General features: G+C 34.2%; 1 protein-coding gene across 1 annotated transcript; it reads left to right on the forward strand.

Annotated features, from left to right (window-relative positions):
• The first annotated feature begins 8,107 nt into the window (after window positions 1-8,107).
• Window positions 8,108-9,885, forward strand: LOC132609825 (EID1-like F-box protein 3). Its single transcript, XM_060323987.1, has one exon. It carries the CDS (start codon window positions 8,123-8,125, stop codon window positions 8,924-8,926), a length of 804 nt encoding a protein of 267 aa, XP_060179970.1. The 5' UTR covers window positions 8,108-8,122; the 3' UTR covers window positions 8,927-9,885.
• Window positions 9,886-15,333: the final 5,448 nt, after the last annotated feature.

Here is a 15,333-nt window from a genome sequence, read left to right on the forward strand (position 1 = left end):
ACCCAAAAAAAATTAAAATAGTCCAAGCCCATTAAGTTTAAAGCGAAAAAAAACCAATTGTAATAAGTCCTTTTTTGCATTTGTATCCCTAATTTTCCATTTCAATTGAGAAAATCACATATCCTTAACAAAGAAAGGTAACTAGGATGTGTCTTTAGGATTAATGTATGTCCTTTATGTGTTTTCTTAATTATTCTTACGGTATGTATATAACACCTAGTAATTCTATATCATGATTATAGTTTTCTATTTTGTGTATCCTGTTTGTTTGATTTTGATTTCAATTTATCAATTTTATGTTTTATTGCTTTTGAGAATATGAATTAGTGTCAATGGAATCGCTTCTAATATTATATCAAAAAAACCGAATTGAAAAAACCGAAACCGAAAGAACCGAACCGAACTAGTTTGGTTCGGTATTCGGTGTCCACCTTCAAAAAACCGAACCCGAAATAGCCAAACCGAAGTTTGATAAAATCGAACCGAAAAAACGAACGCCCACCCCTACTAAAAAGATGATACATTTTTCAGTTATGTGATTTCAAAAATTTGGGCTTCAGTTCAAGAAGTATTTTCAGAATTAAAATGGGAGATACTCCCTGATTTGTCATGAGGAATATCGAGATTTAAATGGGCCATCAAAGTCCAAATACTTCTCCAAAGTTCAATAGATTTAAAAAAAATAAAAATTAGTTAAGGCCCAAAACGACTTGCAAAAATCTTAGAAGTAAACTTGCTTTATGTGATAAAGCCTGAGTACTTGTCAAATGACTTAGAGGTTTTCTCTTTGGTTATAAATATGAAAATTCATTAACGGAATAAGAGGTTGAGTTATATCTATAATGCAAAGTCTTAATAAACCGAATACATTTTGAAGAGATTTATTCCTTCATAGTTAGCTTAGTGTAGACTTAATTCATCAATTGAATTAAAGATATGATTGAAACGCTAAAAATAATTTTCAAAAGTAAAACAACAACACCCTAAAGCACATTTTCCAAATAAAATATACTTCTTTTTCTGATTAATTAGCCATGAATATGATTCTTTCAAACTTTATACATGTGACTACTTTAAACACATTTTACAAAACAAGTTATACAAATTTTTTTAGTCATAAAATGTTAGATCCGTAGGTAAACCATATTGGGCGGATCCTTAATACCGAGGTGCTTAAAACCTTCCTCAGGGGATCACCAAAACCCTTATCCGTTCTCTGAATTTTATTTAAAGGTTTATTTTATTTTAGAATGGTAACAATATTTAAAGGTTTTCAATAATTAATCTTTAAATTGGTTTCCTAATTCCCATTCAATAAATTAGGTGGAGACTCTGTTTGTTCACGACAAAAAGCCAAAGTTATGAGAAGCTTTTATGGGCGAGTGTAGAAGCGGACCGTAACAACAACCACACAAATATTTAAGGTTTGTTTTGGACCACACATTTTAAAAGTCTTCCTTTATTTTTAAAACTCAGTGTCAAGTCAAACTAAGACAATCTTTTTGGGACGGAGGGAGTATTAAACTAACTCTTGATTTGAAATTGCTTATCCTAATTCATATTTCTCAAAGGAAAAATGGTCAAATTTACCCTTGTACTTTGAACTAAGGGGCAAATTTACCCCTAATACTTTAAATTTTTCACCTTTACCCCTACCGTTATCAAACTTTGCAAAAATACCCCCAGCCCACAGCCAGTCAGCATGCCACGTGGAAAATATATATATTTTAAAAAAACTGGTTTTTTTAAAGAAATAAAAAACAATTTAAAAAAAATAAAAAAAAGTATTTGTATAATTCTTTTTAAAAAGTATGTTTTTTATAGGATTTGTAATGTTATGTTTTGTAAATAGACAACTATATGTTTTGTAAATAGAAAACTATCGTCACGTTTCGTAAATATTTCTCCTTAATATGTATATATACGTACTTTATCCTTCCGAAAATTCAATATCTCCTCACAGGGAATTCAATTATTTATCAAATATTTAGTTATTAGGCATTAATTTTTTCCCCTACGTTTTAATTCATTCTACTATAAAAATGAAGAAAACATAGTAAATTTGTACAGAAAAATCATGGTATAGAGAAGACAAAATGATGATAGGTCCCTTGAGCTAAAGATTGTGCGTACCTCACAAAATGCTAGGTCCTATAAAAACATACTTTTTTAAAAAGAATTATACAAATATTTTTTTAATTTCTTTAAAAAAAATCAGTTTTTTTGTTTCTTTAACTTTTTTTAAAAAAAATTATTTTTCATGTGACATGCTGACTGGCTGCCCAAGTGGCTGACATGACAAGTCACCTGGGCAGGCAGTCAGCATGCCATTAGGCTAGGCTATTTTTGCAAAGTTTGATAACGATAGGGGTAGAGTTGAAGAGTTTAAAGTATTAGGGCTAAATTTGCCCCTTAGTTCAAAGTACAGGGGTAAATTTTACCCTTTTCCCTTTCTCAAATGTGGGCACAACAAATATTATTGTCGATGTAATATCTTCTCAGCTATTTTCACCGGTTGTTCTTTTTTGGGATAACTATTTAGTAAATGACCCTCTTTTTATTTCTTTTATAACTTATACCCCGTTAAGACAATCTTATGAGAAATTGTTAGTTCACGATCTAAAACTTTAAGATTACAAACGTTAGAAGACAATCTAATATTTTGTTTGTAAGGTTGAAAATATACCAGCAAACATTAGGCAATAGTCTAACGTTTTTCAGAAGAATAATTTTTAACGGATTAAATTTGCAAAACTTTAAAAAATAGGGATAAAATCAGAATGGTAACCTAAAAAAACACTTGTGTAATCCGACTACGTCCATCAAAGGAGTTAAAGAAAATATTATTTCACAATTAAAGTGTTCACCAGTTTGCTAGCGAAGGAAGAAGAGAAAAAACAAGAAATGAATTTGAGGTGGACTGTTCTCAACTTCTCATTCACTTCTATTAGCAGTTAATTACATGAGTGAGCAAGGCATAATTACCAATTTACCAATTGAATCTACAAGCCAACTAGCCCGGCTATGTGCTAATATCTAACTAACTGAACTAACTAGAAATGCAACCTACTTAGAATGTTTGTATATCACCTAATTGAACATTGTGTAATGTATGCATAATGGCTAATCATCATAATGTAACACAATTTATTTTCCAAGTATCGTCTCTTCTATGAGCTCCCATCCAAATTATTGATTATAATACCACTTCCAGTCCAACTATAGTTGCCCTCCAATCTCCACAGCTTTATACTTGAATGTAATTCAGTGGCAGAGAAAAGATTTTCTCGTCTATTGTAATACATTTTAAAAAAATGATCTTGTATATAGAGAAAATACATCATTTCACCTCTGAACTTGGCATGAAAACTCACTTTAGCAATTAAACTTAAGTTGTATTTATATATCCTTCTTAACAACTTTCATTTCAATTATTTTCCACCCTGAAAAAATAATACCACTCTCACAATGTGAAGTGTATTACACTCGCGCCACGTCATTATCACATCGTTGCCACGTCATTGCCATGTCAAATTACCAACCCTTCATTTTTTGTTTTTCTTTTATTATTTTCTCTCTCTCTTTCTTCTTCTTCTTCTTCTTCTTCTTCTTCTTTCTCCTCATTCTCACCACTTGTAGCAACCACCACCTCCTCCGCTGTCGCTGTCGCTGCCGTCACCACAAAAAAAAAATCATTATTATGATCGGTCCAAATTGGACAACTGCCCTTCAAAAAAAAAAAAATCATCACCATCATCTTTAACCCACACCCACCACCACCACTATCATCTCCCCACCAAATTTCATCCAATTCCTTCTCAAATTAGTCCCACTTATACTCAAATTCGTCCAAATTGATTGTTTTAGTTGTTATTATTGGCCATTACTAATTTGGACGAATTGCCCTTCAAAAAATAATAATAATATCATCACCATCATCTTTAACCCACACCCACCACTATCATCTCCCCACCAAATTTCATCTAATTCCTTCTCAAATTAGCCCCACTAACACTCAAATTCGTCAAAATTGATTGTTTTGGTTGTTATTATTGGCCATTATTATTATTATTATTATTAGCAAACCCATTTCTTTCATAACCATTATTCCATATCTTTATTTTTGAAAGAAAACAAAAATCAAAATCAAGAAACCAAAAAATGGTGAAAATGAAAAGAAAAGATGATGAGAATATAGAGAGAAAGAGAGATTTGTGAAGAAGAAGGAGGAAGGTGGTGGGGGCGGGGCTGTGGGGTTTGGCCATTTGGTTGGGGGTGGGGGGTGGGGTGTGAAGAAGAAGGTGGATCTGTGGGGAGTGGGGGGTGGGTTGTGAAGAAGAAGGAAGTAAAGGTAGGGGCTGAATGGGGGTGCAGGGGTTGGGGGGTGGGTTGTGAAGAAGAAGAAAGTATTTTTATTTTATTTTTTAATTGTATATTATTTTTATTTTATTCTTTAATAGTATGTATGTATATGTATATATATTAAATATCAGCGGGCCCACCTTTTTGTGTTTTTCACTCTTAATTTTTGTTTTTGTCACGTCAGTATTTGGGGTTGTATTTAATTAAAATGAAAGTTGTTAAGGGGTATATAAATACAATTTAAGTTTAGTTGTTAAAATGAGTTTTCATGTCAAGTTCAGGAGTGAAAGATGTTTTTTCTCTTGTATATATAATGTGATTATCAACCTCTTTCGCCTCTATAGCAAACTCTACTCTTAATGTAACTATAAAGAAATAATTATATACTGGATCGAGCTACTTACATAAATCATTGGTAAGTACTTTCTCATGAATGGAACAGCAGCAAGTAAATCAATGTTAGATGAATTGCCTACAAGAAAGAAGAAGCAAGCATGTTAAAGACCATTGGATAAATAAGCTACTCATCAAAGAACCAGCCACTAGCTTAGATATGGAGCAAACTTCAGATTTCAAATGACGGACAAAATGTTAGAAATTCTCTATTTAGTGGACTCACATATTAATATAATTGTACATAGATATGCTATCAATTGAAGATGCTCGTTTTTCTGATCTAATAAAGTGTTATTTTTATGGGCTCTATATAAATCTTATGTTATATGAATAATATATGCGTAGAAACCTAATTAACTTTTCAATTATAATTGATGAGATCATAACTGAAGAGTTACACATTTTCTGAAAAGTTACATTTGAAGAGTTATGTCTTTTTCGAAGAGGTGCCGCACCATTATATATTGGTCGTGGTCCCTTTGTCTATTACTGATTATTTTCCTTTCTGTCCCATTAAGAGAAGTGTCATGAAGAAAGTAACAAGACTTAGAAGATCATGATTTCTTTCAATTAATCAATGGATTAAGGTAAGTGCCCTTACTAATCTTCTAGATTTAAATCTCTGTTTAATAATTTACTTGTGATCTTGTATGGACTATATAAAAATTTTCCAACAAAAAATATCATAACTTTGTGTCTGTCAAACTCAGAGTTGCAAATGGCTACTCAGAAAAGTAGTTTTATCCAGTCATCTAAGAGCGTTCCATCACCTTAAAGAACAAATTTTATTTTTTTCACAAAGCTAAAAACTTTCTATATAGCAATTATTGACAGCAACGGCCCGCATAGACCTGTTTTATCAAGCAACCAGTGAACTTCCACTGAGGCAGAGTTAGAATTTTAACTTTACGAGTTTTGCATTTTAGAATGACGACTTAAGTATTAATAGTCGAGTTCTAAATTTAATATGTGTACATAGCACAAATATATTGCTCAAACAAAAAATAATGAATTTGATTAAACCTATATTCGAACTTCTAGCTCCGCCACTGATTTTACTTCCATGCACAAATTACAGAGACAACTATCTCTGCACATCTCATATACTTATCATTTATAGTGCTTCTTACAAAGTCTTATTAAAAATCACCCTTGTCTCTTTCACTGCAGGGATCTTCAACTGACTTTTCCATTTCTTTTATTCTTTACCCCTCTTTCTTGAAATAATAATATACAACACTTGTGACTCTCATACTCCTGTTTTAATCATCCTTAATTTAGCACCAAGAGCATGAAGTTTTTCAGCCATAGAAGCAGGGTAAGACATGTATAGCAGAGGACAAGCACCCACTACATAATGACTAAACTGTAATGGTTAATTTGTCCAAAAGGATAGAACATAAATTTGGACATGTCAAAAAGAAATTGATGTGCTGTTGTACGCCCATGACTAACCCATAACAGTCCACAAATAGAGGCAAATTTAAGTCTAGTTTCAATGAATTCTATATATATATATATATATATTTTTTTTTTTTTTTTTTTGCATAATTATGTATACATAGCTCAAACCAAAGGCAATAAATACGTTCAATTGAATTCACCCTAAATCTTCCATCTGCCTTTGAAAGACAATTAATATATATAATACTAAATACTGTCGACTAGAATGTTGAGATGCATATTTCCAAATTATATATAGATTGGCCCAAGAGATGATTTTAATTGATCTCACAAACTAGAAAAGACTAATAGTAGTAAAAGCTTTAGCTGGAAAATCACGCTCAAGATAAGTCAAGTGTTACTAGGTGTTACTCAATCATTAATCCACCCATGGGTCGTTTGGTTCAAATATAGGATACTCCAGGATTGTAATCCTGAGATTAAAATCGAATTATCTGAATAACTTATTCCACTTTCTAAATGGATGATTTATATCAAGATTTTGATATAAAAATATATAGTACCGATTCTAACTAATGTGTCCAACCAGACACGAGATAAATTTAATCCCAAAATCTATACCGAGACAACTTACCTAATCCCTTAAACCAAATGACCCCTTAAGTATTAAGAAAAGACCTGCTATAATGACAAGAAGAAACAAAAACAAGATACTCTGTAGTTTACGAGCTCCATTTCTTTTTTCCAGTTTGTCATCTTCTGACTAATTAGGATAAGGATCGAACAAAGAACTGATCTTAGGAAAATGCGAAGATAAACTAATGAGCAAAATATGACTTCTTCTACATTTAAAGTAACACTGAAACAACCACTTCTTCCATCTTCTGGCACCTGGAAATATCTTCCGACAACATGCATCCTACTATAATAAATTAGACACTGCAGCTAATAAGACAGTACAATTCTTTGTTCCATGAGGAGACCATGTTACCACGAATAAACAAACAGATATGCCAACTTTTGTACCATAATCAATTCAAATTATATACGTGTTCGCCTAAGATTATGCACACCTGTTAACCAAATCATCTGAAAAAAGCACCAAGAACACAAAAATAAACTTTCACATTTCAGCGTTTCAGGCACTAACAAACTTACCACGTCCAAATCCTGCCACGTACTCCCTGAGATATTTTGAGCAACGAAAAAAAGATAATCCCTCCGAATCAAAAAAATAGTTCAGTTAGCTTTTTTTTCTTGGATACAAAAAAGAGTCCACTTAGCAAATTAAGAAATAATTAACCTTATTTTTCCATATTTACCCCTATTAAGTGTTATATGATCAAATTTCAATGCCTATTTAATTAGGAATAATTTAATCAAATTATCTATTTTTGTCTAAGAGTCAATATTTTTTGAAGGGGTGGATAAATGATTAAATGATTTTTTTTTTTTATCCGGTGGGAGTACTTTTGTAAGGACACGTTTCGAGAGATCCGCACTTTCTTTCAGACACATACGTTGTCCTAGATTCTGTAACACATTACCAGCAATTAGAGAGACCCACGTACCCCAACTCTAAAAAACATCATGGATGTAACAGTTATGAATTATCTATTCTTAGTGGTACACGTGTCCGACCATGTGTTTTGCTCCTTCGATTTTAAAAAAATTGTCTTGCCTTTCTTGTTAATTTATCAATTTTTTTTTACATATTTCTATATTTAGAAATAATTTAATTCTATTAGATAATTTACAACTTTAAAAATATCTAAGACATATTTTAATTACATATTTTAAAAGTCTTTTTTTTTTTTTTTAATTTAAAGTAAAATAATATTTTGGGACGAGCTAATTATCTATTCATAATGCTACACGTGTCCGACCATGTGTTTTAGATGTTACGATATTTATATAGGCGCCAAAAAACAAGTTTTTGAAGGCACAAATCTGAATAAAAATGAGTCAAAGACGGAGGCTAGAGTCGATCGCCGAGCCATCTGACTCGGGGATTCACAAGGAGATAATTCTCCGTTCGGTTTTTGCTTCCATGGAGTGGAATGTTCAAACTTTATGTCAAATGTCTTCGGTCAATCAAAAGCTTCGAGCAATCGCGAAAAGGCTTTTGTGGAGAGAGATGTGCATATACCGCGCACCGCGTATGATAGCATCGTTAATGGACGCTGCCCCAAATGGTCGTATTCTTGGCGAATGGGATGCTATAGCGAAATTGCTGTTCTTCTGTTGCGGGTGCACTTCGACCCGACATTTCCAAACGGGTCAGTCATCTCCGGGTCACTTTGTAAAATCGACCCGGTTTTCGAAGACTTCGGGTCGGAGCTTTTTAGTGAAGAGATGTAGAACGGATTTGTTATACGTGAGTGATCCGTGTGAGCATGAAATTAAGGATGGGTGTGATGATTTGGGTGTTTTTAGAGGGGTATTTGGGGGATTTATGAAGTCGAAGACGAGGGCGTGTTTAATTATGAGACAAGTGGAGTTAGAAGACGGAGTGAGGTGTCCCTTTTGTGGGGCCCGGGTTTGGAGCATGACAGCTGCTCGGCTTGTGCCCAAGAGCGCGGCACGGAGGCTAGGTACGGTTGAAAATGGGTTGGAGTATTTTGTGTGTGTGAATGGGCATTTACATGGGAGTTGTTGGCTTGTGCCTTTATCGTCTGATGAAGATGATGAAAAAGACGTTGACGGTGATGATGAAGATAACGGCAGAGTTGGCGGTTTTCATGGGAACCGGAGTGCAAGTTAATGGATCTGTGAGTGGTCAAAAGAACGTGCCCACATCGTAATGGATTTTGAATATTGATGGCTTTGTTGATGAGACAGAGTGAAAACAAGGAAAAGGGGATAGTTTTGTGGTTTGTCGAAATGCTTGATTAAAGAGCTTGTCCTAAGATGGAAGATTATTATTTACATAAATAAAGGTGGCATTTGTTTTGAAAATTTTGAAGAAGAGTTCTTTTGAAAATCATTTTATAATTTGTTGCAAGAAGAAATTCTTAACCAAACACCAAAAGAGAATTTTTTGCTTTTTAATTTTTACGAAAACAAAAAGTCAATTTTTGACGTATTTTTTGGTTTTTGTAAAAATTAAAAGAAAAAACCATTTTTCCTTGATGTTTGGTTGAAAAAATAAGTACTAGTACTAACTTTTATAGAAGGTCCAAAACGTTTTTGCAAAATCTCTTCTTCAAATTTTTGAAACAATTACCTTAACTTCGCCAGCTGATCCGTCAAAAAGTTGTACTAATACTATTAGTCATGCATTTTATCCAGAGTTATAATGGTCCCAAAAATGATACTCCATTGTTGATCAAAAAGTGATATTCGAAATCGTCACTTTGAAGTTGTTCCCACTTGAAAAGAAAACTGGACTCCCATAAAGATTTTCGCTAAGGAGGATCTGGAATTGCGGTGGTAATAATCCATCTCATGAAGCGAGTGCCAGACAGCCAGCAAACGAACTTGGGCGGCAGGCAGAAGTGTTAAGACCATGGCACTTGACATTTATGTAAAGGGGCAACACGTAAGAGCAATGAAGAGTATCTAAACTTCTATGTATTTAGTTTATTAAACTTAATATTTCTATGTATTTTGTTTTTCTATGTATTTTCAATTTATTTTGTTATTCTTATGTACTTTGTTTTTACTAGTCGCACGTTTTCATTTATTGTGTAATCCTCACCCTTTATGTACTAATTTATCTGTTTTTTTGTTGAACTTTTTATGTATTATTAACTCTAAGAAGATTATTTAAATTAGTAATAGACTATAACAATCAAAGATAATTAAAAAATAAAAATATTCAAATTGGTGACTTCATCATAAAATAAAAATACAAAGTAACCGCACGAGTCCGAAACTTAAATTACCCAAAATCTAAGAGAGTGAACCAAAATAACCCTTAATCATCATCAGAATAAAAGTCCTTAATATCGTCATCAGAACAATATTTTGAATTTCTTAAGACATATCTTTTTTCTGTAGATGTTAATTCTCTACTTGTTGATGATGCTTGTTCTTCGGCCAACTTTAGCATGTAAAATCTACAATGTCTTGCTAGCATTCTGTTGTTTTCTTTCCTAATCCTTTGTACGGCAAGCTCACAAGTTTCTGGACCTACTCGAGACATGGTTATTGAGTACCTTGTTGAGATTTGAGCGTTGAGATTTTTCAAGTCACGAACAAGACGTTCTAATTCGGCATGCCGATGTGCCCATTCTCGACGTAACCCGCAAAAATATTCTCGTGAATCTGAATATTTCACACTGCAAAAATCGTCATTACGCTCTATAAGAAGGTGGGGTTTCATATAGTCTAGTTGGAAATCATTGTTATTAAGAAAACTTGATTCATTGGAATAGCTGCTATGATTTGAACTATCATCACCACTGCTATTCGAATTCTTTGGAAGGAATAAAGACCAATCTGAATTTCTACTACTCTACATTGAAAATGTTGTAGTCTAATAACAAATGAAAGGCTACTTATATAGATAGAAACCTCTAAGTACCCTCCGGGGTGGTCATTATGACCCTACCTACCTACTTTATTATAAAAAATATTAATCTTCATCGGACATCTCACAGTTCGAATCCCACTTGGATTTGAATCTTACGTAACCATGTTAACCATATTCTACCCTTAGGCAACGTATTTTCATCCGATTGTTCTCTTTGCGAAAACGGTTAAGTGCAAAATTCAACGCTTGTGGAATGTCACGAGGCATTGACATAGCACCTTTTTTTGGGCGTTTAAGTCGTAATGACCTCAAGTTTTGTTCAAGTGCTGCAGCCTCCCTGACACGCCAATCCCACTCCTCTCTCATTGTGTTATTGTATTGTCGATTGAATCTGTTGTTCGGGTTATTTGAGTATTTAAAATCATCATCTAGTTCCCATGTTCTACCCATTGCTTCGAATATGTCTTGTGGGGTAAAACATGTAATAGAACAAATATCAGCAAATTGGGTATAGAATGACATGATAACTCATTTTAATGTGAATGCTAGTTGTTCGTCAATCATGTTATATACTACTCTTTATGACACTAACTTGTATTGCGCAACATTTAAATACGCAATATAGTGTGTCCGCTTTTTATGACACACTATGCTTGATGTGACAACATAATGTTGCATTATTTGTCCGCTTTTTATGACACTAACTTGTGTTGCGCAACATTTAAATGCGCAATATATCAGCCATAGATGACACACTGTGCTTGTCCTCTTTTTATGATAGACTATGCTTGATGTGACAACACAATGCTGCATTATTTGTCCGTTTTTTATGACACTAACTTGTATTGCGCAATATTTAAATGCGTAATATATCAGTCATAGATGACACGCTATGCTTGTCCGCTTTTTATGACACGCTATGCTTGTCCGCTTTGCATTATTTGTCCGTTTTTTATGACACTAACTTGTATTGCGCAATATTTAAATACACAATATATCATCCATAGATGACTTTTTATGATACACTATGATTGATGTGACAACACAATGCTTCATTATTTGACCGTTTTTTATGACACGTTATGCTTGATGTGACAACACAATGCTGCATTATTTGTCCGTTTTTTATGACACTAACTTGTACTACGCAACATTTAAGTGGGCAATATATCAGCCATAGATGACACGCTATGCTTGTCTGCTTTTTATGACACACTATGCTTGATGTGACAACACAATGCTGCATTATTTCAAAAAATCTTATCCTAATGCGCAACATTTCCATGCGCAAAAGTATTGCGCAGTATTTTCATGCGCAATAGGGTTCCCACGTTTTTTAAATATTCACTTTTGCGCTCATATTTTGCCTATTTAATATGAATGTTAGGTGACCTCAAAACTCATCTATTTCATAAGTTTAAGTCTTTTAAGTTCTTGAAAAAACTGAAACTTCAAAGAAAAAATGTCTTCTCCTTCTTCAACTGTTAGGGTTCCTCTATTTTAGGATGGAGTTATACTTGATGACAATAATACCGTTCGTTATAGTATCAAACCAAAAGCCCATGTAAAGTTTCCAACAACCTTAAACTACGAAACATTAGTCACTTACGTACATAAAAAAATAAAAACTGATTCCACAGAGTATGGATTATCTGTAACTGGCAGATATTCAAACACCGTTTCACAAGGCTTAGTGCTTTATGGTGTGTGGAATATCAATGATGATAACTCTTTGAGGGACTATTTGAGGGCACCTGAAGAATATAGGGATTTAGTCGCCATTTATGTTCTTGAAATGTATATAGAAAAGATACCTGAAGAAGTCCCTCAAGTCCAGCCTACTCATGATAACACTTATGGGGACTTTAATTAGTTTTTATACACACATTTTGAGTGGTCATGTCCCGCTGGAAACTCTAAGCCACCAATTTAATCAAACAAATATTGAAAATTAGTAAATATTCATTTTTAAAATATTATTTTGTGTAGTAGCACGTATTTATTTTATTTATTGGTAAGTATCCATTTTTGGTATCTTTGTAGGGGGTTACACACCTGATATGAGTAATATTGGGCAAAATTCTGAGTTCGGTGGAGTTGAAAATATATATATATATATATATATATATATATATATATATATATATATATATATATATATATATATATATTTAATGTTGGTATTTAAAATATGTTACTTTTCGTGTAGGAAGAGGCCTTTCTTAGATGGTGATGATTGTCCAAATTATTGTGAGACATCATCAAGTGATAGCGAACCGAATAATGCAAAAAAAAACCGATGATGATGATGAGGACGAAGAGGTCGATGTTCAATCTGGTGGGCAGTAAGAAAATTTAATAGCATTGATGCAAAGTCCGCTGCCGGAAAACCCAACTCCCAAAAGCCCAATGCAGTGGCATTCTGACAATATTCCATATCTAGACAATCTTCAAGGTCGGGCTGATGCCTTTGTGATCAATGTCGTCAAAAATGTGGAAAGAACCAGCCGATCTTATAAAAGATGATTGCTACCTTGAAAAAGGCATGGTGTTCGGATAAAAAAAAGCATTGCAAAGGGCAGTAAAAATTTATTGTTACAAGGAAATTAGGGAGTATAGGGTTGATGATTCAACCAGAAAAATATGGAGACTAGTTTGTAGACGACAGTATCAAGGATGTCAATGGATGCTTCGGGAAATTAAAAAGCCCGATGGCATGTGGGTTATCACAAAATTCCACAAACGCCACATTTGTGATATGGGAGAGAATCGAGATAAATATGATTGCTCAAGTGCTACTCAAAGACGTTGCCAAAACCCCAAGGTACCCTATTCGACCAAGGTCATTATAATTCTTACGTCAATTAAATTGTCATTGCTAAGTGTTGTTTGTTTAAACTTGTGTAGGATCCCCATCAAAGATTGCATTAGAAACGTTAAGATGGCATATTAAAAAAAAATAAGCAAGAGAAAGGGATATCTTGGGCGTAGGTGTGCGTTTGAGATGATTTATGGAAATTGGGAGGGCTCTTTCAAGACGTTTTCGAGGTATATGGCAGCTCTATAAAAACTCAATGCAGGAACTGTTATAGAGTGGAGGCTTCTGGGCGGTACAATTTTCAACTATGTGTTTTGGGCATTCAAACCATCTATTGATGGTTTTGGTCACTGCCGGCCAGTCATATCCATAGATGGCACGCATGTATATGGTGCATACGCCATCAAGCTACTAATTGCAGTAGGAATGGAGGCCAATGGGTTGTATTCCCTTTTGCTTTCGCAATTGCCGCTAACAAAAGCAACGACACATAGGGGATGTTTTTGACACATTTGAGGCAGCATATTATTAAGGATCGTATGGCATATGTATGCTATCTAATAGACATGAAGGCATAATGCACTGCATGTCTACTTTAGAGGGGTGTCAGCCTCCCTTTGCTTACCATCGCCATTGTTTAAGGCACATCAAGGAAAATTTTCAAACAAATTTTGAAAACGGCACACTCAACAAATTGATGTGGGCAGCTGCGATGGAGCATCAACAAAAACAATGGCTTGCGAGAATGGAGACGATCAAGAAAGTGAGTCCAGAAGCATATACTTGGGTGAAGAAAATTGAAGTTGAAAAATGGACATTACATGCTGATGAAGGCAGGAGATGGGGGATGCTCACAACAAACAGCTTGGAGTCATTCAATGGTTTACTAAAATCTGCTCGGGGACTACCCGTTACTGCAACGGTAAGAATGACTTTCATGCAAGTTGTGGAGTGGTTTGTGAAAAAAACCAGGCAAGCCGAAAAGAACCAGGCAAGCCAGAGCTATATTAGCACGAGAGGGGAGATGGATGCCAAAACCTTTCAAAATAATAGAGCATCACAGGCAAAAAAGTCAACTGCACAAGATGATCGAGTATGGTCTGATTGAACGTGTGTATGAAGTCAGAACAGGTTATTACCAGGGTAGGGGAGGAAACATACATACTGATTATGAGGGCACGAGAATGTGCAGTTGTGGTAAGTGGCAAACATACCATATGTCGTGTTCTCATGCCGTCAAGTGTTTCGAGGCAATGGGAAAAACAGTAACAAGTTATGTGGCATCGGAATACAGCGTCAAAAGTTATGCTAAAGCATATGTCGGCCGCTTCTACCCAATTGGTGATCAAGCTTATTGGCCAGACGAGCCATTTTCAATGGTTGCTAACAAGGAGTATATCCGTAAAATTCGGATTAGCGCACGAACTCGGATTCCCAATCAAATGGATATTCCGGATAGGACATACTCTCGAAGGTGCTCGACATGTAAGGAGTTTGGCTATGATAAGCGTTTGTGTAACCTACGAGGCCGTGGTGGTGCAACTACATCTCGTAGTAGAAGAGCCTCTCGTACTTGATGCATTATTTTAAATATTTTGTTATTGTAAATAATGATGTATTATTTGGTTATTGCAATAAATTATTTTGAACCTCTCGTATTAGATGAATTATGTTTTAATATAATATTTTTATTTGTACATTCGAAAAAAAGTAATGCCTTGACTAAAAAATAAAACACTTAAAACAAAACCTTATAAAATAATAGACTTAAACCTTAACATAACAAGATTCAAACAGACAAAACTTACTTCGGGCAACCCCTAAAACGACGATCCAAACGTTTAGGTAAACTTGATGTAATGAGTCAAAATTATTG

Source organism: Lycium barbarum, chromosome 9, assembly GCF_019175385.1.
Source record: "Lycium barbarum isolate Lr01 chromosome 9, ASM1917538v2, whole genome shotgun sequence".
NCBI lineage: Eukaryota > Viridiplantae > Streptophyta > Magnoliopsida > Solanales > Solanaceae > Lycium > Lycium barbarum.